Source organism: Astyanax mexicanus, chromosome 20 (assembly GCF_023375975.1).
Source record: "Astyanax mexicanus isolate ESR-SI-001 chromosome 20, AstMex3_surface, whole genome shotgun sequence".
In the NCBI taxonomy this organism is placed as follows: Eukaryota; Metazoa; Chordata; class Actinopteri; order Characiformes; family Acestrorhamphidae; genus Astyanax; species Astyanax mexicanus.
In genome coordinates, this window is record NC_064427.1 from 38,432,842 (window position 1) to 38,456,695 (window position 23,854).

General features: G+C 39.2%; 1 protein-coding gene across 1 annotated transcript in view; it reads left to right on the forward strand.

The window, feature by feature from the left end:
* Positions 1–4,242: 4,242 nt before the first annotated feature.
* Positions 4,243–23,854, forward strand: part of rxfp2a (relaxin family peptide receptor 2a) — a 159,265-nt gene continuing 139,653 nt past the window's right edge. The window contains exon 1 of the mRNA XM_049468936.1: positions 4,243–4,525. Coding sequence (XP_049324893.1) covers positions 4,438–4,525 — 88 coding nt within the window. The 5' untranslated portion in view covers positions 4,243–4,437. The remainder of the gene's footprint in view (positions 4,526–23,854) is intronic.

The following is a 23,854-nucleotide window of genomic DNA, read 5'->3' on the forward strand; positions in this document are numbered from 1 at the left end:
AGCCTTCATGTCTATGTTACCTTCTGGCTCTCTGCCTTTAGTTAGGCTGTTTTATTTAGATCTGCCGGAGTCATTTGCTACACTCTGATAATATTTTATATTCTCTGTTTTACATAAATCCAGTAAAACTAATTCCATCTCTCTGGCTTCCTCCGAGTTACTGACCGCCCACCTGTCTGACCCGATACCGATGGATGTTGGACCCTCAGGCTCTCATGTCCTCTGTCTGGCCAGACTGGAAGTTTCTGAAGTCAGCTCTTCTCCATCCACCACCACAGATCAGCTGCTCATCATCCATCTTACTCTATAAGCCATTAGTGGAGCTGCTATACACCTGAATATATAAAACCTATGTGGATGTATGAAAGACTTTTTAAAATTAATTTAAAAGCCGTTTGACCAGTGGTAGGATGGTCCCCTCTTAAATGTGAGTCTTGGTCCTCCCAAGGTTTCTTCCTCCTCCTGCAGCTCTGAGGGAGTTTTTCACTGGGGGTTCTGTATTCTGTATTTTCTATGTTTAATCTTTTGCCTGACTCTTTGTCATGTGATCACGTTTCTGTAAAGCTGCTTTGTGCCAACACCAGTTGTAAAAAGCGCTATACAGATAAATTTCTTTTTTGGCCCCATGCAGTTTGTCTTCTGATATTTGCATGTAAATTAAATCAGTAAATAATTGCAGCTGTTGAATATGCAGTGGGTGGATGGGTGTGCTGGCTACCGTGGTAGAGCTCGCATTTTCTTTTCTGCAGTTGGACCGTCAAAACTGATGTTTTACTGCTCAATGAGGAGGATGAGTCAGGATGAGTCAGCATTTAAAAAGAATAGCCCATTTTACCATAATCACAAAGATCTTACTTTGAGAAGGTGAGGAAAGTTTGATTGGGGTCATGAGAAACTATATAAGCACCCAATGTAGATAGTTCAGCAACCTAACTGCTGGTTAACTACAAAACTTTAGGGTATTGTATGTCTTCAGAAAGAGGGTAGGCGGTGCAGCAATGAATTATTATAGTGCATTCCTTAATTCATCTCTGACAATATAATATATACGAATATATAATAATAATAATAATATATAACATACACAAATAATACAGTGGCTTGCAAAAGTATTCATACCTCTTGAACTTTTGTTCACATTTTGTCACCTTACACTCTAAAAAACAGAGGTACGATATGAGTACTTTTTTGTACTCGAAGGTACACTCTTTATAATTGTATCCTCAAAGGTACAATATTGGTCTTTACGGGGTCAGATTTGTTCCCTCTGAAGTACAAAGTCATTTCTAACAGCAATAAGTACAAATTTGTACCATTTAACCTGCAGCCAAAGGGTACATTCAGTATTCTGTATCACTGTACTAATGAACAATATATATTTTAATTGCACATTTTTTATTTGAAAGCCAGACAATTTTGGATCATCAAGTTTTTGAGCCATATTTAGTTGATGATAACGTTTATAATCTTTATGATCTTTACTGCCACAAAAACCATGGGTACAAAAAAGGACTTTCACTGAAAGGTACTTTTTTGTACCTCAATATAAGGTACAGCCCCAGCGACAAGCTTTGTACTCTTTTAAGTACAAATCTGTACTTATATTTCTTAGAGTGTACAATCAAAAATGAAATGTGTTTTATTGAGATTTTACGTGATACACAAACACAAATTATTGCATAAGTGTGAAGAGAAACAAAAATTATACATGGTTTTCAATTTTTTTTATCAAATTAAAAATTTCTAAAATCTACATTATCTAATTTCTTTTTCTAGATTTTTGCACATTCTTCTTTATAAAACAGCTCAAGCTCAGTCAGGTTGGACGGAGAGCATCTGTGAACAGCAATTTTCATGTCTTGCCACAGAATTTGTCCTGTTGACAGATTCTTCCACCTGAGCTGTGGATCTCTGCAGTTCCTCCAGAGTGACCATGGGCCTCTTGGCTGCTTCTCTGACCAGTGCTCTCCTTGCTCGATCTGTCAGTTTGGGTGGACAGACATGTCTTGGAAGGTATCTCAATAAAAATACACTTAAGTTTGTGGTTGTATGGTGACAAAATGTGAAAGAGTTCAAGGGGTATGAATGCTTTTGAAAGCCACTGTATATGGATAAATGTAGTCAAAAATAGAGTAAATCTTTCGGTTTCTGACATATATTTGTCTAAATGGTTGCATGTGCTAGGATGACAGGATGAAATTTACTACCTACTTACGGTTAGCTAACGCTAGCAAAAGCTCATTGCTTAGCGTTACCTGTTTGTCTTGTAGTCCTTCTGGGCTCTAAATTGTTTGCAGCTTTTTAGAAGGATACATAGGCTGCAGCACACTGTGTTTGCCTGATATTGTGTTCCGTAATCGAATTATTTCTTCCTCATTATCAACATGCATCAGCACCTGTTGCATAAATACACATGTGATTGGCTGAGTGCGACAAACACAAAAAGTTAGTAACTATTACCGGCTTATATGAGCAAACAGTTATATTATGTGTGGCTCAATAACAAGAGTCTCTATGCTTTCCGGTCCACATACAGCTCATTTAGTGAGCTACAATGTTTACTATAAAGTCAGTGCATTGTGGGAGCTTATAATGCATTCACAATGACATTACAATTCCACTTTACGACTTGCACGCTGGCTGACATATCCAATAGTACTGGCTAGAGTTGGATAGAAAACCTAAAACTTCAATTGATTCAAAATAATGTGTAAAACATTGAAATGCCATAAAAAATTGACATCCCAGCTCCATCTGTGAAGACCCTTTGATCTCTGCACGGATATCACAGTGCCTCTCAGACATATCCTCATAAATGAAGGAGCATCACGTCCAGTTAAACCTTTCAAAGACTGAACTTCTGGTTATACCAGCAAAACCATCTATCCAACAAAACCTTACCTTAATATTGATTCACGCTCTCGCTCTCTCTCCGACAAAGGTTGCTAGGAACCTGTCTGCCACTTCGCGCTGTATAACATCAGAAAAAATTGACCGTTTTTGACGCAACCGGCCACCCAACTCCATGTACAAGCAGTGGACATCTCACGCCTCAACTACTGCAATGCCTCCTGTCCTGTCTTAAATGTTAGCTGTAGATGCTCTGCATTGTCACCGGGGTTGATAAAGCTCCTCATCACTGAATGATTCAAGAGATCAAGCTGATCTTATAAGAAGACCTCGCTGCTCCTGTTGTGCCTTTCACTCTGAGAACTTCCCACTGCTTTCTGTAATACTGTAACTATACAACACAATACTGTGCTTTTACTTTCAATACTTCACTACTATATTTTGGAATACTTTACTTCTTCCACTTAAGTGTGGAGCGAATGAGTCTGCAGCAAGAGCTCATTTTATGAGTTTGTACACAGACAGCAAAAGTGTGCTGATTAAGCATACATTTTTCAATTTTTAATGCTTTGAAACCACATTGACCTCCAATGTCAGAATTGATTTATTTGTGCACATTGATTCAACACTGATTCATTGTTTTTGTAGGTTTTGTAGGTATTGTTTGTAATAATTAACACACACAAAGACCAGACTGCTTGATGTTTTGCACCAGGAGTGGCAAAAGTGGTTATCCAAAAGCAGTGGTTATCCAAAAGCAGTGTGTAAGACTGGTGGAGGAGAACATGCCAAGAAGCATGAAACCTGTGTTAAAAACCAGGGTTAATCCAAAAAGTATTGATTTCTGAACTCTTAAAACTTTATGAATATAAACTAGGTCTGAAACCCTGCATCTATTTTGTTCTTTCAGCCATTTCTCATTTTCTGCTAATAAATGCTGTAATGACAGAATTTTTATTAGGGATTTTGGAGAAATGTTGTGTGTAGTTTATAGAATAAAACAACAATGTTCATTTTACTCAAACATAAACATACAAATAGCAAAATCAAAATGGACAAATGGACATTGATTCAATTAAACGAATATTTACACTAACCGAAGCCTGAGAGATAATGATTGTTGTTTAAATGTTTTTTTTTAATCATCAAGCTAAAAGCAACAACAAAATTACGTTTATTCAATGTTCTTTTCCATCAGGATAGAAATGCAAAACACATTTTTTGTGCTTTAAAGCTGCCGGTCTGCATTTTAACATCCAGCATCAAAACAACAGCATGTGCTTTCCTCTTATCGTCGGTGACGAAATTCCCCCTGACGTCTGGTCAGGTGTGTCGCGCGCAGCAGCGGGAGCGTGAGCGTGAGCTCCGCGCGCCCCTCCCCCTCACCTACAGTGCAGCGCCTCGGGCTGAGAGACCGGGAGACCGGGACACGGAGCGGAGCGCGGGAGAGGCATGTGCTCGTCTGGGATACGGAGGAGAGCACGAGCCAGCGAGCCGCGGGTTACAGGGAAACGACTCCAGCCGTGAGCGCGCGCAGAGCTTTCTGAGAGGAGCGCGAGACCTCGAGACCACGAGAGCGCGCACACGATGAGGAGCTGCGAGGAGGCGCCGCGCGCTTCCCCGGACTTCCCCGCGCTGTTCCTGCTGCTGCAGCTGAGCGCCACGGCCAGCGGAGGTACAGCCGACCCGTCCCCCGTCCTGCTGGGGCTGAGCTGTAGTTTAGGAGAGGCTTTTTAGGGGTTGTTTGGGTGTTTTTGTGGTGCTAACGCGATAGTTATATAAATATCTAGCTCAGTCACAAGGGGCCAGTTGTTCAGAGGTAATCTGATCGGATTTTGGTTATCGGATTGGATCAAATCTGGAAAACGGGTTGTTCAAAAGGGAAAGAAGCATTCTGAAATCGGATCAGATCACGTAATCCAATCCTAGTTTGTAAATGGATCAAACCTTCAGTTTCTGTTGTTCAAAACTTTTCAGTAGGATTTGGATAACTTTGATCCAAAAAAACAGGATTACCCTGATCCCAACAAGGGGTAGGATTTCAAGGGGGATTTCAGGAAGTAAATGTGGTAAAACTTTAAAATCAAAGTTTTAAAGTAAAAAAAAATACATTTGTACAATTTAGTGTATATACTTCTATTTTGCACTTGACCTGTTTAACCGTTACAGTAATAAAGTAGACATTGGCTACCAATTAAGCCTTTTACTATAGTAACGTAAAAATAAAAACAATCTTGACCCCATTAAATAAACCCCCCAAAAGATTTCAATAACAAACAAAAATAATATATTCATTTTTTCATCTACGTCACTGTCATTCATCACTGTATATTAATGTCAAAGAAACATTTATCAGATATGAAGCTGTCAAAAATAATTTCGAACAATTGAAAAGAACACCAGAGTTTGTTCTGGTTCTTCAACAGGCTCAGGTGCATCATGAACATCACAGAGAGGGACATTGCGTCTGGTAGCAACATTGGGCAGGACAATACATGCAAGTGTTATGTTGCATGCTCCCTGTGGTTCGACTCGCAAATAGTTAAGGCATGCAAAGCGTCTCTGCAGAACACTCGATTGCTCGTATTGTTTTGCAATAAGCAGTATCTTGTTACTGCAAGAAAAGGAGTCATCAACCCCTGTTGGTTCTTCTATCTGTTTTTTACATAGCTGGTAATCCGGATTAGGTAATCCTGAAAACTGTGTTTCTGGATGAGGTTGATCCAATCCAATATTGCTTTGAAAAACTGGCTTAAAAGTAAGACAGATCACCTGATCCTGGATAGCAAAAAATGTGATTACCAAATCTGGATCATTTTGATCCGGATTACATTTTTTGAACAACTGGCCCAAGGGGCCAGTTGTTCAAAGGAAATCTGATCGGATTTTGGTTATCGGATTGGATCAAATCTGAAAAACGGGTTGTTCAAAAGGAAAAGAAGCATTCTGAAATCGGATCAGATCACGTAATCCAATCCTAGTTTGTAAATGGATCAAACCTTCAGTTTCTGTTGTTCAAAACTTTTCAGTAGGATTTGGATAACTTTGATCCAAAAAAACAGGATTACCCTGATCCCAACAAGGGGTAGGATTTCAAAGTGGATTTCAGGAAGTAAATGTGGTAAAACTTTAAAATCAAAGTTTTAAAGTAAAAAAAAAATACATTTGTACAATTTAGTGTATATACTTTTATTTCTATTTTGCACTTGACCTGTTTAACCGTTACAGTGATAAAGTAGACATTGGCTACCAATTAAGCCTTTTACTATAGTAACGTAAAAATAAAAACAATCTTGACCCCATTAAATAAACCCCCCAAAAGATTTCAATAACAAACAAAAATAATATATTCATTTTTTCATCTACGTCACTGTCATTCATCACTGTATATTAATGTCAAAGAAACATTCATCAGATATGAAGCTGTCAAAAATAATTTCGAACAATTGCAAAGAACACCAGAGTTTGTTCTGGTTCTTCAACAGTCTCAGGTGCATCATGAACATCACAGAGAGGGACATTGCGTCTGGTAGCAACATTGGGCAGGACAATACATGCAAGTGTTATGTTGCATGCTCCCTGTGGTTCGACTCGCAAATAGTTAAATCATGCAAAGCGTCTCTGCAGAACTCCTTTTAAACGCTCAATTGCTCGTATTGTTTTGCAATAAGCAGTATCTTGTTACTGCAAGAAAAGGAGTCATCAATCCCCGTTTGTTGGTTCTTCTATCTGTTTTTTACATAGCTGGTAATCCGGATTAGCTAATCCTGAAAACTGTGTTTCTGGATCAGGTTGATCCAATCCAATATTGCTTTGAAAAACTGGCTTAAAAGTAAGACAGATCACCTGATCCTGGATAGCAAAAAATGTGATTACCAAATCTGGATAATTTTGATCCGGATTACATTTTTTGAACAACTGGCCCAAGGTTACTGAGCTTGAAGAGCAGCTGGGCTGCCACTAATAATAATAACTAAACAAATTACTCTATAAATATGTTAATGAATAGGTAGTTAAATAACTTCCTGTAAATGGTTAAAATTATTAATAGCTCACATTTTATAGTGTAATCACCGCCGTTTGTAGCTCGTAGGAAACTTTAAACCTGCAGGACATTCTGTTCCTGTGGCTTTCTGTTCTAATCCTGAAGTCACACCAACCAACCTCCTAACTCAGTTTCCACCAGTAAATACTCAAATTACAGACCTCTATAATGTAGTTTTACCAGTAAAAACTAGTTATAGTGTCTGATACCTGCTATTATTGTTTACTAGTAATAATTTCACATCTACAGATCCATAAATCTATTCTGTTATATCCACTCATATTTCCTGTAGCTGGCTATTCATACAGCTCTGGAAAAAAAAAATTAAGAGACCACTTCAGTTTCTGAATCCGTTTCTCTAATTTTGCTATATATAGGTATATATTTGAGTTAAATTAACATTGTTGTTTTATTCTATAAACTACGACAACATTTCTCCCAAATTCCAAATAAAAATATTGTAATTTAGAGTGTTTATTTGCAGAAAATGGGAAATGTCTGAAATAACAAAAAAGATGCAGAGCTTTCAGACCTCAAATGATGCAAAGAAAACATAAAGTTCATATTCATAAAGTTTTAATTGTTCAGAAATCAGTATTTGGTGCAATAACCCTTCACCAGTCTTACACACTGCTTTTGGATAACTTCAAGCGGTTCAGTTTGATGGCTTGTGATCATCCATCTTCCTCTTAATTATATTGCAGAGGTTTTTAATTTGGTAAAATAAAAGAAATTCATAATTTTTAAGTGGTCTTTTATTTTTTTTCCAGAGCTATATATTACCATTGATTTAAATGGTAATTTCAGATATCTCCAGTGTAATTCTGACTAGTAAAAACACCAAAGCCCAGTTTCCCAAGGCATCTGAGCATCTGAGCATTAAGAACATCTTAACATTGAGAGAGAGAGTGCTCAGTGTAATATATTCATTCTACCATCTAAGAATCAAACCCAAAGGTTTTTCCTTTTTGAAACCCACCCCAGGTCCACATATGCGTAACTGAATTCTGACTAGTACAAAAACAAAACATTTGAAGAATCTATAATATCATTATTGATACCTACATTTATTTCTATATGGTTTTGACTAGTAATAATAATAATGCACTTACTATCAAGAATTATAGTTTTTACCATTTGGAACTACTAGTAAACTACTTGTAAAAATATATATAAAGATATCTGTAACTGGAGTTGTTAATAGTAAAAAAAATACTATTCTTATAGATAAGAAAGAGTGAGATTGCATGTAAATCAATGGTAACATATTTCTAGTCAAAACTACGTTATGGGTGTGTGGTTTTATTAGTGTGACTAGTGCGAATTACACTGAATAGATCAGGAATTAACATTTCTAGTAGTAAACAGCCATTGTAGATATCTGCAACTGGATATGTTTTGAGCAAAAATACAAACAGAGTGAGATTTCATGTTTATCAATGGTAACATTTGCCTAGTTAAGCGAAAATTAGGCTCTGTTAAGGATGTGTGGTCCTGGTAATGTGACTAGTCAGAGAATCGTTATAGATCTGTAGATCTGATTTCATTATTAGTAGCTGTTATATAAAATAAGAGTTTCTTCTAGTAAAAACTTGAGGACTGACTGTTCACTGTTGTCCTTTTAAGATGAAACGGCTTGTTATTCTGTTCCTGGGTTTGCCAACATCAAACGGGCTTTATCAGCCAAAGATTCAGCTGTGTTGTGTTTGATGAGATGTTGGAGTTAGTTTGTTGCAGCCTGTGCTGTGTGGGAGTCTTATTAAAGGGCTGCAAACTGCAGTGACCTTCTGGAGTGAAACAGCAAACCGAATCAGCAGGGCTGACCTCTGAGGGAAAAATATCTATTGGCTAGTAGAAGGACTTCCCAGATCATCAAGAGAACATATGCCGTGTAGCCTGTATGGAAGCCTACACTCTAAAAAATAGAGGTACGATATGAGTACTTTTTTGTACTCAAAGGTAAACTCTTCATAATTGTATTCTTCAATGGTACAAAATTGGTCTTTACAGGGTCAGATTTGTTCCCTCTGAAGTACAAAGTAATTTCTAACAGCAATAAGTACAAAATTGTACCATTTAACCTGCAGCCAAAAGGTACATTCAGTATTCTGCATCACTGCACTAATAAACAATATATATTTTAATTGCACATTTTTTATTTGAAAGCCAGACAATTTTGGATCATCAAATTTTTGAGCCATATTCAGTTGATGATAATGTTTATAATGTTTATAATCTTTACTGGCACAAAAACCATGGGTACAAAAAAGGACTTTCACTGAAAGGTACTTTTTTGTACCTCAATATAAGGTACAGCCCCAGAGACAAGCTTTATACTCTTTTAAGTACAAATCTGTACTTATATTTCTTAGTGTGTATAACGTCTTCTGTAGCGTTAGTACTGAATATAGTACTTTTGTATTTCTTTGTTTTTCTCAACTTTTAAGGACACTTAGTGAAGGATCATGATGTTCCTTTGAGGGGACAGTGCACTGCAGTAGACACGAACATAAGACACACCCTTTAAGATTGCCATATGTTACTGAAATGAATCACTGCGGTCAGTGTAACTCAACTAAATCAATCCACCTTAACTCAAATTATGCCCAGAAGTTGTTCATATACAATTGATCTGAGTGTGAATCTCAAATAATTATTCTTGAGATTTATTTTATTCTGTTAAGTGTTCCCACATTTCTGTGGTATTTAAGTTACAATAACTTAATTTATTCAAGTAGTAAAGAAGTTCGATTTTACCTTGTTCTCATTCAAAATATTGCATTAATTCAACTACTACTCAAATACACTTTTTACATTGTAGTAAACTGTCTGAAATGTAATATACAGTGCAGTTGCATAAAGCTTAAAAAAACTTAAGTGAATTGTTTCCATTAAGATTGGCCTAACACTCCCTTAAAGATAAGTGTGTTGCAGAAAAATACCTTGTTATCAAAGTTCTTTCTATGGGGAAATCATCATAAACCCCTTAAGCTTCCATTACGTCTCAAAGTTCCCTTAAGTAATTCTAAAGAAAAGTGTTGCATAAAGTCCCTTAATGGTCAATTCCCTTAGAATTATTTACAGGACCCAAAACCTCACCTTAGCACCTGAAAAACTGAGAATATGAATGAATTTTTGAGATTGATGAGCTGTAGAGCCCATATTATTAATTCATCAAGCAGGAGTGCCACAGATACAGCTCTGTAAAAAAAAATAAGAGAGCACTTAAAAATGATGAGTTTCTTTGATTTTACCAAATAAAAAACCTCTGGAATGTAATCAAGAGGAAGATGGATGATCACAAACCATCAAACCACCAAACTGAACTGCTTGAATTTTTGCACCAGGAGTAAAGCAGCATAAAGTTATCCAAAAGCAGTGTGTAAGACTGGTGGAGGAGAACATATTGAATGTTGATTTCTGATTTCTTAAAATGATTACTCCTGTTTTCTTTGCATTATTTGAGGTCTGGAAGCTTACATATTTTATTTTGATTCTATTTAGAATTTGGGAGAAATGCTGTCTCTACTTTATAGAATAAAACAACAGTTTTCATTTTACTCAAATATATACCTATAAATAGCAAAATCAGAGAAACTGATGTTGTATGTTCAATTCAGTTTAAAAACGTGAAAAAAACTAAACATAAAGTAAAGGAAAGTTCACTGTTTATACATTCATGTTCTTATCTAAGTGAGTTTTTTTTTTTTAGATATTTATGTACTCACATTTTTATATGTAATAAGTTAAATGGTTCTCAAAAGTTGCTAAATCTAGTGACAAACTCTATACATTTGCAACACTGGCTCTGTAACAGTGAACAGTTATTTTTGAACATCACTGCAGTAAATCCCTTAGTGTTTGCACTTAGTTAAGTGAATCGCCTGAGTGATTTTATGCAACACATCTTTAATTGATTCCCTCAGGTAAGGGAAAACCTATCCTTAAGGTCTATACTTAAGGTGTTTTGTGCAATCAGGCATGTGCAACAATGTTGTCTTAAATATGAGACACTGAAAAGCCAATGTTAAAAATGTCTAAAATACATTAGTTTAAACAGCTCAGGTCAGAAACACACAAGGTTAAATGTGTTCCAATTACATTGTAATTTTTTTTTTTTTATCAGCTAAGCTTATAGATGTGGGTGTGATATGTCACTGTCGACATGTTTGTCATTTTTTCCCATAGTTTACATCTTGCTGTTGGTCTGTACATGAATCACTCATGAAGCACTGATCAAGGGCTTGTCAGTTAGTTGATTAGTTGGATCAGGTGTGCTGTAATTAGTAGGGGTGTGACGAGACACTAATATCACGAGACGAGACGAGACACGATACTGGGTTCACGAGAACGAGACGAGACGAGATTTAAAAATAAAAATTTAAAGAAAATGTCAGAAATGAAAAATGACTGGTTTCTCTCACACATTGATTTTTATAAGAAATATGAAGGTTTTATATAGTGCAAACAATAAGTGCAAACCATAACCAGTCATATTAAGACTATGATTGAAGTGAAACAGAAACAGAACATGTTTTTAAATACAGTACAGAGCTAAGGGATTAGTACAGCTGTCTATGAAACAGTCAGGTGTAGGATTTACTTACAGTATTTATATATGGTTTGTGTCTTGTTGGTCACTCTGTTACCGTTTATTGTTTCCACTGGAGCCAAAATGCAGCCAGATATACAATTTAAAAAGGGGGTATGCAGCCTATGCGACGCATAGGGGCGCTGCACTAAAGGGGCGCCAAATCAAAGCCCCAAATAAACTTTCTCTCAGGAGAAACGGCCAATCAGCTTGCTGGTTTTGCCGAGCGTGGTGGGCTAGTAATGACAGATTACTACAGACGTATCTCCTCCGCCGGCGCTGGATTCCAGTTGGTTTTGTGAATTGAAGCTGTCAATTGCTTCTTCCTTTTTTTTTTTTTTTAGCTTTCAGCAGTCTGTAAAAGGATGGCTCAGAATTTTATTCACACTCAACACTAAGACTTCCACCAGCTGTCGTGACACTAGATAGATATAGTCCCCTTCAAAAGTATTGAAACATTGAGACCAATCCCTTTCTCAGTCTACAATCTCTGCTGTAGACTGAAACATGGATTTTTAAATAAAAGATAAATATGATACAAAAAAAAATCTATATTTCAGCTTTTATTTCCTGGGGCCAGTTGTTCAAAAAATGTAATCCGGATCAAAATGATCCAGATTTGGTAATCACATTTTTTGCTATCCAGGATCAGGTGATCTGTCTTACTTTTAAGCCAGTTTTTCAAAGCAATATTGGATTGGATCAACCTCATCCAGAAACACAGTTTTCAGGATTAGCTAATCCGGATTACCAGCTATGTAAAAAACAGATAGAAGAACCAACAGGGGTTGATGACTCCTTTTCTTGCAGTAACAAGATACTGCTTATTGCAAAACAATACGAGCAATTGAGCGTTTAAAAGGAGTTCTGCAGAGACGCTTTGCATGATTTAACTATTTGCGAGTCGAACCACAGGGAGCATGCAACATAACACTTGCATGTATTGTCCTGCACAACGTTGCTACCAGACGCAATGTCCCTCTCTGTGATGTTCATGATGCACCTGAGCCTGTTGAAGAACCAGACCAAACTCTGGTGTTCTTTGCAATTGTTCGAAATTATTTTTGACAGCTTCATATCTGATGAATGTTTCTTTGACATTAATATACAGTGATGAATGACAGTGACGTAGATGAAAAAATCAATTTATTATTTTTGTTTGTTATTGAAATCTTTTGAGGGGTTTATTTAATGGGGTCAAGATTGTTTTTATTTTTACGTTACTATAGTAAAAGGCTTAATTGGTAGCCAATGTCTACTTTATTACTGTAACGGTTAAACAGGTCAAGTGCAAAATATAAATAAAACTATATACACTAAATTGAACGAATGTATTTTTTTTTTACTTTAAAACTTTGATTTTAAAGTTTTACCACATTTTCTTCATGAAATCCACTTTGAAATCCTACCCCTTGTTGGGATCAGGGTAATCCTGTTTTTTTGGATCAAAGTTATCCAAATCCTACTGAAAAGTTTTGAACAACAGAAACTGAAGGTTTGATCCATTTACAAACTAGGATTGGATTACGTGATCTGATCCGATTTCAGAATGCTTCTTTTCCTTTTGAACAACCCGTTTTTCAGATTTGATCCAATCCGATAACCAAAATCCGATCAGATTTCCTTTAAACAACTGGCCCCAGGTTTTGATATATGGATCTAAACAGAACCAGAAAACCTTTTTTGTCTGAGCCCACCTATTTTTTAATGAGCAAAAGTATTGAAACAGATAAACTTAAAATAGATTATAGTCAGACAGCCTCAAAACACTGATTAAATGTACAGTTTTCGTACCAACTCCGAGAATAGGCCTCAAAGCTCAACCAAAGTAAGACAAAGCACATGAGAAGTTTCACCCATGGTTATATATGAATCATCTGTATCTTCCTGTGTTTAACATTGTCAAGATAGCAACACGCAAGAAATTTACCTGAACACACCTCACTTCCAGACCACCACGCCCATCTGCGAAGATATAGTCTCAAGCTCTGTTGGTATTTAAACAACACAGGCGCAAATTGTGAAACTGTTGGCGGGGTGTAAGCTCACAGTGTGCAGGGTGTAAGATAGTTCCAGGAGAGTGCTGTCTGGTGATGGAGTGTGTTTCTTGAGACCTGGGGCCTCATGTACTAAAGGTGTGTACGCACAAAAACATAGCGTACGCTGTATTTCACGCTTACGGTCAGATGTACTAAATTTGACTTGAACGTGAGAAAGTGCGTTCCCCCACGGCACTTTCGTTTCGGGCGTACGCATGTTTTTTGTACGTATGTTTTGTGTTTTTGTCATTTGGCGACACTTAGAGGCGATGCATTGAAATTACAACTAATAAGATATCCTTAATGCACACATTGTAGTAATAAGCCAATATTGGGTAAAATAAAGTCAATTAATCAGACAATTTCATTGGCTCACAGAAATAATCGTTCAACGTGTTTCCACTTAGCCTAGATTATATAAACATGCATAAAAGTTTGCGCTGGAGTTGTTGGAGATGCAGCGTTTGCATTATTGGAAAATATTGCTAATGGCCAAATTCATTGAGAGCGCATTTTCCGTGAACATTGTGGTTTTTTGGCCCATGATGATGACTGGCTTATAAGCCGTTTTAGATTTCCAAGAGCAGAAGAGAATAAGAAAATAAGCCGAGTGCGTGACGGGTGGCTTCTTGGCAAGCAACTGGTTTAAAGCATTTAAATGAAAGCATTTATTATCCATCTTAGAATAATACAATTTAAAACATAGGTAATTATACGCTATGCGTATATAATATTATTAATAATAATAATAATAATAATTATTATTATTATAACATTATACTCTGTGTAATTGAGGGAGGAGTCATGGCAGGTGTGATGTTTTCGTGCACTTGTTGCGCTTGATTTCAAGTTGATTGTGATGTACTAAGAGAAAGTACGTGGAATTCTGCCTACGCACGGTTTGATAAATCCGGATTTTTGTTGTGCGTACGGAACTTTTCAGGTCTGAGCGTACGGAACATTTTAGTAGGAAGTCCACGCAAGTCTTAGTACATGAGGCCCCTGCTCTTTTTCTGAATGTACTGAAACCCCAGCGTGGGAGGTGAGATGGGAGTAAGTAAGGGTAAAAGTGCTTCAGAATGGTACAGATGTCTCCGACGCGCTCTCTCTGCACACGCCTGTGTGACAGATGCTTGTGCTTTCTCTGCCTTCTGCGGAGGTGATTTGATGAGACTTCAGTAATAACTTGGTCTATAGCACGAGCACAAACAGTGTGATGAGGCTGCTCTGTGATAATGAGCTGGAGAAGTGTCAGTTGCTCTGCGCTGTCTGAAATGCGCTTCTTACACCGAGCTGGGAGCTGTATGCACTCGTCTCCCGCGCGCTGTCTCATCTGCTTATTGTCCCATAGAACAGGGTTTAGGGAGAGCTGTTCATCTTGACCTTTTTACCAGTGGAACTCTCCATTTGTATTCAGCTGGTGGCTGACGTCTGTAATGAAGGCGTTCCACTTAGGGTACTAATGTGCCTCCTGATCAAGCACTGAAAAAACGCCAGCGTTCAGTGAGCACCAACCAAGCTCAAGTAAAACACCTAGAGTGTCCATCTGGTCATAAATGAGCAACAAAGGAGTTCCCTGTTCCCCACTGGGGGCTTAGTTGTGCATTCAGCAGTGGTTCTGGCTTTTGTGGTCTGTTAAGTTTTCAGATTTATTGTGCATCTTCATGTGCTCAGATGTTCCTGAACATGCAATGGGGCAGGTGGTTACAGACTATACTTTCTGTCATTTTTTTAAAGATGGAGAACGTGGCAGAAATAATCGTTGCCTAATCGATAAATCAAAAAAATTATCATTAGATTAGTCGACTACCAAAATAATCATTAGTTGCAGCCCTAATATACTACACTGTATTGCCTATTATACTCTATACTTCATATACTACCCCATATTCTCTATACTACTCTGTAGTACCATACACTCCCTAAAATTACCCTGAATACCCTGTCTATAATACCTCTGAACTTATATACTCATATACTACCCTGTATACTGCCCTACACTTCTCATACTACCTTATGCTACTATCCTATACTCCTTATACTACCTTATACGACTCTATACTACTCCATATACTACACTGTACTACCTATAATACCTTATAATTCCTATAATACCCTGAACTTATATACTCATATACTACCCCACACTATATACTGCCCTACAGTCCTCATACTACCATATGCTACTATCCTATACTCCCTATACTACCTTATACGACCCTATACTACTCCAGATACTACACTGTACTAACTTATACTTCCTATAATACCCCATGCTCTCTAGCTGCCCTCCCTATATTTCCCTGAACTCCACTATATTCTACCTTCACTACCCTTTTCCATCCATCCATCCATCCATCCATCCATCCATCCATCCATCCATCCATCCATCCATCCATCCATCCATCCATCCATCCATCCATCCATCCATCCATCCATCCATCCATCCATCCATCCATCCATCCATCCATCCATCCATCCATCCATCCATCCATCCATCCATCCATCCATCCATCCATCCATCCATCCATCCATCCATCCATCCATCCATCCATCCATCCATCCATCCATCCATCCATCCATCCATCCATCCATCCATCCATCCATCCATCCATCCATCCATCCATCCATCCATCCATCCATCCATCCATCCATCCATCCATCCATCCATCCATCCATCCATCCATCCATCCATCCATCCATCCATCCATCCATCCATCCATCCATCCATCCATCCATCCATCCATCCATCCATCCATCCATCCATCCATCCATCCATCCATCCATCCATCCATCCATCCATCCATCCATCCATCCATCCATCCATCCATCCATCCATCCATCCATCCATCCATCCATCCATCCATCCATCCATCCATCCATCCATCCATCCATCCATCCATCCATCCATCCATCCATCCATCCATCCATCCATCCATCCATCCATCCATCCATCCATCCATCCATCCATCCATCCATCCATCCATGACATATTATCCTATATTATGAAATGCTCGGTACATGTCCAGTTCGTATCAGTTGGCACAGCTGGCAAGTGGCCGGAAATGTCTGGTTCTACAAATGGACAGTAACTAAACGCAGCTTTTCAAAGGCTGTTTTTAGACATTCTGATATGCAGAATCCAAAACTGGTCTAAAATAACATCTCTGCGCTGTTCTCCCAGAACTGCTGCTGCATTCGTGCTCCCAGATGTTGGGTGGCCGTTCTCTGGGTGGCACAGAAATTTCAGCCTTTATTACGTAGGCCACCGCTCATCCTGCCAAATGTCTCTGAACTGCAAACAGCACAACTATAAAAAGGCTGTAAACGGCTGTAGAGATAGTTCTGCTAAAAGCAAGCTGAGTTAAACCTCTACATTCTGCATGTTTTAATGCCATTAAAGTTTCCTCACATAACTTCCCTGGATGGAAACATGATATTTTTCACATTTTGTCATTTTGTTTTATTTTTTCTCATTGTTCATAACATTTACAAACATGTGAATGGAAACCCTTGGCTTGCGATTATTATCTCAGTCCACACCGATGCATAGCTGTCCTTTTTTGGCTAGAATGTTTTGTCCTGTATCTGCAGTTAAAAAGAAATATAGCATCCACATGTTGTCTCTTGTCCACTGCTGGATTTGCACCAAATGCCTGGTGGCTTCTTTGAAATAATTCCTCAAGTAAAAGTAAAACTAGACGAAGAAAGTATATCTTAAGTAGGAAGGAGAATATAAAGTTAAATAAACTCCCTTAGAGTTTCATATTAAATTTCTCAGCCTATCCACATAGGTACTCCAGGGTGTTTTATGATTTTCTTCTCTTTCTGAGATCTTTTCAGTCTAAAGAGAAGTGTTAAAGCTTGAAATTGAGAAGTGTATAAATTTAATTAAATTTGAATCTAGTAAAATTGTAAAACAAATCAGTATAAAAATGGTTCTTCAGCTCAAAAGCTTCTTAGCACCTAGATGATTCTTCGATGTTTAATCGAGCATCACATTGAGCAATCTCTCTCCATGCTAAGATTTTCTCAATGCTAAAATGCTTTTGGGAAACTTAATCTGATCAGATTCTGCTGTTTTTTGATTATTCAAATGGTCATTTAAATGACGCTCTCTGATTTCTTAGATCATATTTAGTCCTAGAAACTCAATGATGAGGCTGGATTTCAGCTCAGTAATCTGATTTGATTTCTTAGTCCAGCCATGCTCATCTCCATCTGTGGAGCAATGTAGAGAAAGCTGTAAGAGGGGAAGCATTGTGTACTATTAAAACCGTTCAAATTAAGATCAGTATTTGTCTTGGCTGGACATTTAAAGAGATTATTGGGAGGCAGGTTTCTCATTATTTTATTGCCACGTGCATGTAAACTTGGTGTGATCCAAAATTGTTTAAAATTGACGTTATTATCATATTGAATATCAGACAAGGCTGATTCACTTATCAATTAAGATTCCTGTCCACAAACCATGAATCATAAACACATCAGCGATCTGGATTCCAATTCATCGTCTTACCAAGATCCTGCAACAGTTTCAGTCTCAGAGAGTGAATAACTAGCTATTGCTTTGACTGAAATATTGTTTGTTTGGAGATATTTTAATGTAGATTTCACATGAGGGTAGCAGAAATTCATGCTAGCCAACAGTCTCCATGTATTGTTTAAGCATCGTCATGTTGCTGTGCGCGTGCGCAATAGTCACATCGCAGGACATGCAATGTCACTTAAGGCAATTAAATAAAACACATCATGTTGCGATGTTTGGATTCTTGACACAAGAAGTAGATACACAGCGTCGTCTCTGTGTCTGTGTAAGTGACAGTCCGCTGCTGCCTGAGAAGGTGCAGATATTTCCAGTTACAGCTGAATGTACACTTTTAATCCCAGTAAAAGGCTCTTATTTACCTTTTAAAAAGCCATTTAAATGCCTGATTAAAGGGCCGATTACTGTTATTTTGCTGTTTTCCTCAGGTTTTGATTGCTCAACGCTGACTTAGCTCTTGATTGGTCCAGACGCGAGACAGCGTGCGGGTGGGGGCAGGACTGGTGACGTCATGGGCCCTGCATTGTTTAATATCGTGATTTGTATAGAGTCGAAAAAAGAACATTTGCAATGTAAATTTACATTATGTAAATTTATGTGTTCTAGAAACAAGCTTTCACCCCCTGTTGAGGCATTTAAATTTCAGGAATTATCTACCATTAATAAAGTGTTTTTGTGAATATTTTGTGTATGTTGTGGGTCAGCTTATTACTACAAAATATTAATCTTCTTTCTTCTTAAATGACACAAATGTGATTTACTTGTAGGTTTTTTAATTTATAACATAATTACTGAATAAAATCTTAAAGATTTTTTTTTTCCTCCATTTTCACAGACTTAAGAGTAAACAGGCAGTTGTGATCCCTCGTTATTTATTGGCAAATTGATGAGATAAAAGAGCTTAATTTGTTTCCAAGTAATCAAGTTGCTAGATGATTGTGGAAACTCAATATGTGGTCCAAGAAAAAAGAGGATCGATACAAGTGAAGGAGGCCATCAGTTCTGCTGAAAAACACTCCAATCAAAACAGGTAGCAGAAACTTGGCCAAACAGAGCATTTGGTTCATTCTGAAAAAGAAGGAATGTGCTGGCAAGACCTTTAAAACAAGGAAACGCTGGAAGACCACCAAAGACAACTAAAGTGGATGATGACTGAATAGTTTTCTCCATAAAGAAAAACTCATTCACAACACTTAATCAAGCATACTCTAGAGGAGGTTGTTGGCTCATTAAATAATTCCACAATCAAAGGACAACTTCAGGTAAACAATTAAAGCGAGTTTTTCAAGATAAAGACCACTGGTAATGCTAAAGAAAGGTTATACAATACAAACCATATAACATACAGTCATATAAAGATGTAATTTCCTAAAAGCAGTGACATATTTTTCCATATAAACACAAAAAGATTAATATAGGTCTATATTCTATTCGTTTTGCGAATTTTTGCTCATTTTGAGACTCAGAATATTATAATAGTCTGCTCTTCAAATGAGACAGAATCTGTACCAACTTTTATTAGAGAGTCATGACAGAAAGTTAACAAAGAAAATACACTATTTAAAGCTCTATAATTACCATATTTTTTGAACCGGAGGCGCACCTGATTATAAGGTGTACTATCAATGAAGGTCTATTTTCTGGTTTATTTTTATACATAAGGTCTCTGGGTTATAAGGTGCATTAAGTGACACTAGTAACGATGCCTACATTGAAGTGAGCAAGAGTGTCGCCATGTTTCCCCTTCTAATGGGGACTCGGCCGCGGTTAGCAGCACCAATCAGCCATGGTTAGCAGCACTAGCCAGCTGCGCTTTGCAGCACTAGCCAGCCCTGTTTAGCAGCACTAGCCAGCTGTGGTTAGCCAGACTACCCTGCCCCAGTTAGCAGCATAATCAGCTGCGATTAGAAAGGCTAGCTAGCCACAGTTAACTGTGCCAGTCAGCCCCGGTTATCAGCGATACCCAGCCTCGGTTAGCAGCGATACCCAGCCTCGGTTAACAAAGATTCCCAGCCACGGTTAGCAGCGATACCCAGCCACGGTTAGCAGCGATACCCAGCCTCGGTTAACAAAGATTCCCAGCCATGGTTAGCAGTGATACCCAGCCTCGGTTAACAAAGATTCCCAGCCATGGTTAGCAGTGATACCCAGCCTCGGTTAGCAGCGATACCCAGCCTCGGTTAGCAGCGATACCCAGCCACGGTTAGCAGCGATACCCAGCCTCGGTTAGCAGCGATACCCAGCCTCGGTTAACAAAGATTCCCAGCCATGGTTAGCAGTGATACCCAGCCACGGTTAGCAGCCATACCCAGCCACGGTTAACAGCGATACCCAGCCATGGTTAGCAGTGATACCCAGCCACGGTTAGCAGCGATACCCAGCCACGGTTAGCAGCGATACCCAGCCTCGGTTAACAGAGATACCCAGCCTCGGTTAGCAGCGATACCCAGCCTCGGTTAACAGCGATACCCAGCCATGGTTAGCAGCGATACCCAGCCACAGTTAGCAGCGATACCCAGCCTCGGTTAGCAGCGATACCCAGCCTCGGTTAACAGCGATACCCAGCCTCGGTTAGCAGCGATACCCAGCCTCGGTTAACAGCGATACCCAGCCTCGGTTAGCAGCGATACCCAGCCATGGTTAGCACCAACTCCCTCATACTCTGTAATTCATCGGAGTATCTTTACTGCTCCTAACAACCTGACTGTTAGAATTCATAAATAAGGCGCACAGGAACACTGCTGATTTTTGGGAAAATTAAAGGATTTTAGGTGCGACTTATAGTCACAAAAATAAATTCTTATAATGTCTATAAAATAAATAATAATTTTTTTCTGAACTAGAAGAACATCGTGCACAAGGTGTGTTGCAATGCTTATTGCTATCTTACACCCCTCCTGTCTATTTTCATGCCTTGCACCTGCATCATTTAAATAGCAACACTTATGAACATATCTATGTTGATGGGTCCGGTGATCTGAAAATTTGTTGATTTTCAGGTAAATTTCTGGTGTGTAGCCATGTTAGCAATGAAAAACACAGGTGCACCACTGACTGAAAAACGTTTAGACAACAGTCATCAGTCAGATATGAATTGCTATCTTGTCAACCCAGGGGCACTGCATGTTCTAGATGCATGTACACCCCCACTCGTTATGCACACGCAGAAGGACATGCAGCAGCACACATATTACTTTTTACATCACCAATAAGCAGAATACAAAATAAAATACCATTGCTTTTCCTGTTAAGGACCTGCTTGTGTACCTTAAAAGTGTAAATGAGCTGCTCAGTTTTCTTTGCTGAGAAGCGCAGAAGTGCTGCGCCCTTAAAATTGCAATTCTCTAAAGTCACATTGAAGCTCAATGTTATATTTCATGATTGATTTTCATGTAACTATTTTGATTAAATTACTGACAAACTTGGATGGTCAGCATAAATCTGATTATAAAGTAATATAACATAATATGATATGATGTAAACGCACTCTCTGAAACTCACTGTCATGTCTGGTGCTGAAAGCACGTCTGTGTCTCCCACATCCAGCTCTATCTGCGATTCTCACAGTAACAACTACAATACCCAGAACGCACCACTCCATGACACAACACACACTCCCGATCACATGACACGTCACATGACGCCACCAGGAAGTCCCGAGTACTGATTACTCAGTGTATTTAAGGACCATGCTCACGCTCACACCTCGCCGAGTATCTGTTTGGTAAATCCTACAATACAAAGCGTTTCTCTTGCCCTTGCTATTCTCCGTGTATGATCTTGTTTTTGTTTTCTACCGACTTTGATTTTTGCCTGCTCCCTTGTGTTGGATTACCGTGTATGACCTGGACTGTTTATTGTACTCTGGATTTTTGCCTACCCTGTGATACTGCCTATCCGTGTATGAACTCTGGACTGTCCTCCGTTTATGGTATGGTTTCTCTACACTGTGCATTTTTGGTACTGACCCTGTTTCTGTTGACTACCCCTGTCTACTCTATAACTTTAATAAAAGTTATTTTATTGTATCTGCACCAGTCTCATTCCTGTCTGGCCCTGACAAGATACTCGGCCGTAATGACAGAGACTGCGGATACAGAGTCTATTAAGTCTGGTTTGGCTAACCAGGGTCGGCTTCTAGGTCAGCACCAGCAAACGCTCGCTGGTGTGACCCAAGCTGTTGATGAGCTAGCACGCCACCAGGTTAACCAACAGCAGCAGCTAGCCGATATTATGAGTCACCTCCGGGGTTTGTCCACCCAGAACCCTAGCCCAGTGGTTAGCCCTGTAGCCAGTCCTAACAAACCCACTACTCCCTTTTTCGCTGTGTGTAAACCAGAAGTCTATGACGGTAACACTGAGAAGTGTAATGGATTTCTGCTCCAGTGCTCCGTGTTTTTTAGCAACTCACCTCCTGCTTCTGATAAAGCTAAAATCGGGTTTATAATCTCTCGGTTGTCTGGCAAGGCTTTGGACTGGGCTACAGCTATTTGGGAAAGCATTTCTGAATCCAGCTACGACACTTTTTTGTCTATTTTTCGCAGTGTTTTTGATCATACACGCTATGGGCAATCTAGTGGAGAGCTTCTGATTTCCTTGAAGCAAGGTAAACTATCTGTGGCAGCCTTTGCTCTGGAGTTCCGTACGTTAGCTGCTAGCAGCGGTTGGAACGACCCTGCTCTCATCTCCATGTTTCGACACGGACTTAACCCCGAGATTCAAAGAGAACTTGCATGCAAGGACGACTCACTCACCCTGGATCAGCTGATCGCTCTGTCTATCCGTCTGGATCAGTTCCTTTCCCGTAAGCCCAAAGCTGTTAGCCACACTCCTGTGGTTCGCCCTGTGCAACTCCAGTCCGGGAATCCAGTTCCGGAATCTGTGCCTGCACCCAGCCCTGAGCCCATGGACATCACACGATCCAGACTATCCGTCGCTGAGAGGCAGCGTCGCATACGCCTTCACCTGTGCCTCTATTGTGGTGGTCCAGGTCATCTAAAGGCTAACTGTGAACTCCGGCCCAATTCTGCTCAAGCGTCTGCTCTGGGACAGCGCGTGGAGAGTACTCCACGCGCTAACGTGGTATGTACCCCTGTTTCTAAACTTAAAGAAAAATGTTTCGAGTTGCCTGTTATTATTACCACTCCAACGGATGTTTTTTGTGTCTCAGCGCTTATAGATTCTGGGTCGGAGGGGAACTTTATCAGCCTGGATTTGGTGGAGGAGCACGCCATACCCACGAAAGTTCTCTCCAAGTCGATCTCCATCCATGCCATCGATGGAGAGACTGTACGCTCCGAACCTGTGACCCTGCAGACTCTTCCTCTCACCATTCAAGCCAGCGCTCTACATGTGGAACAGCTCTCTCTCTATGTGCTCCCACGCACAGAACATCCACTGGTTTTGGGAACGCCATGGCTAAAGACACACGACCCCGTCATTTCATGGAGCCTGGGAGACATCACTGCCTGGTCTCCTTTCTGTCGTGAGAACTGTTTATCTTTAATTTCACTCTCTTTGCAATCTACCTCTGTCGAAAGCCCTAACTCTGTAGATACCCCTGATATTCCCTCCGAGTACTATGATTTTTCTGATGTGTTTAGTAAAGCTAAAGCTACTGAGTTACCTCCGCATCGCCCCTATGATTGCTCTATTGATTTAATAGAGGGTTCTGTACTGCCCAAAGCTCGTGTGTACCCATTGTCTCGTGATGAGGAGAAGGCTATGGAAGAGTATGTTAGTGAAGCTCTTGCGCAGGGTTTCATTCGCCCATCCAAATCCCC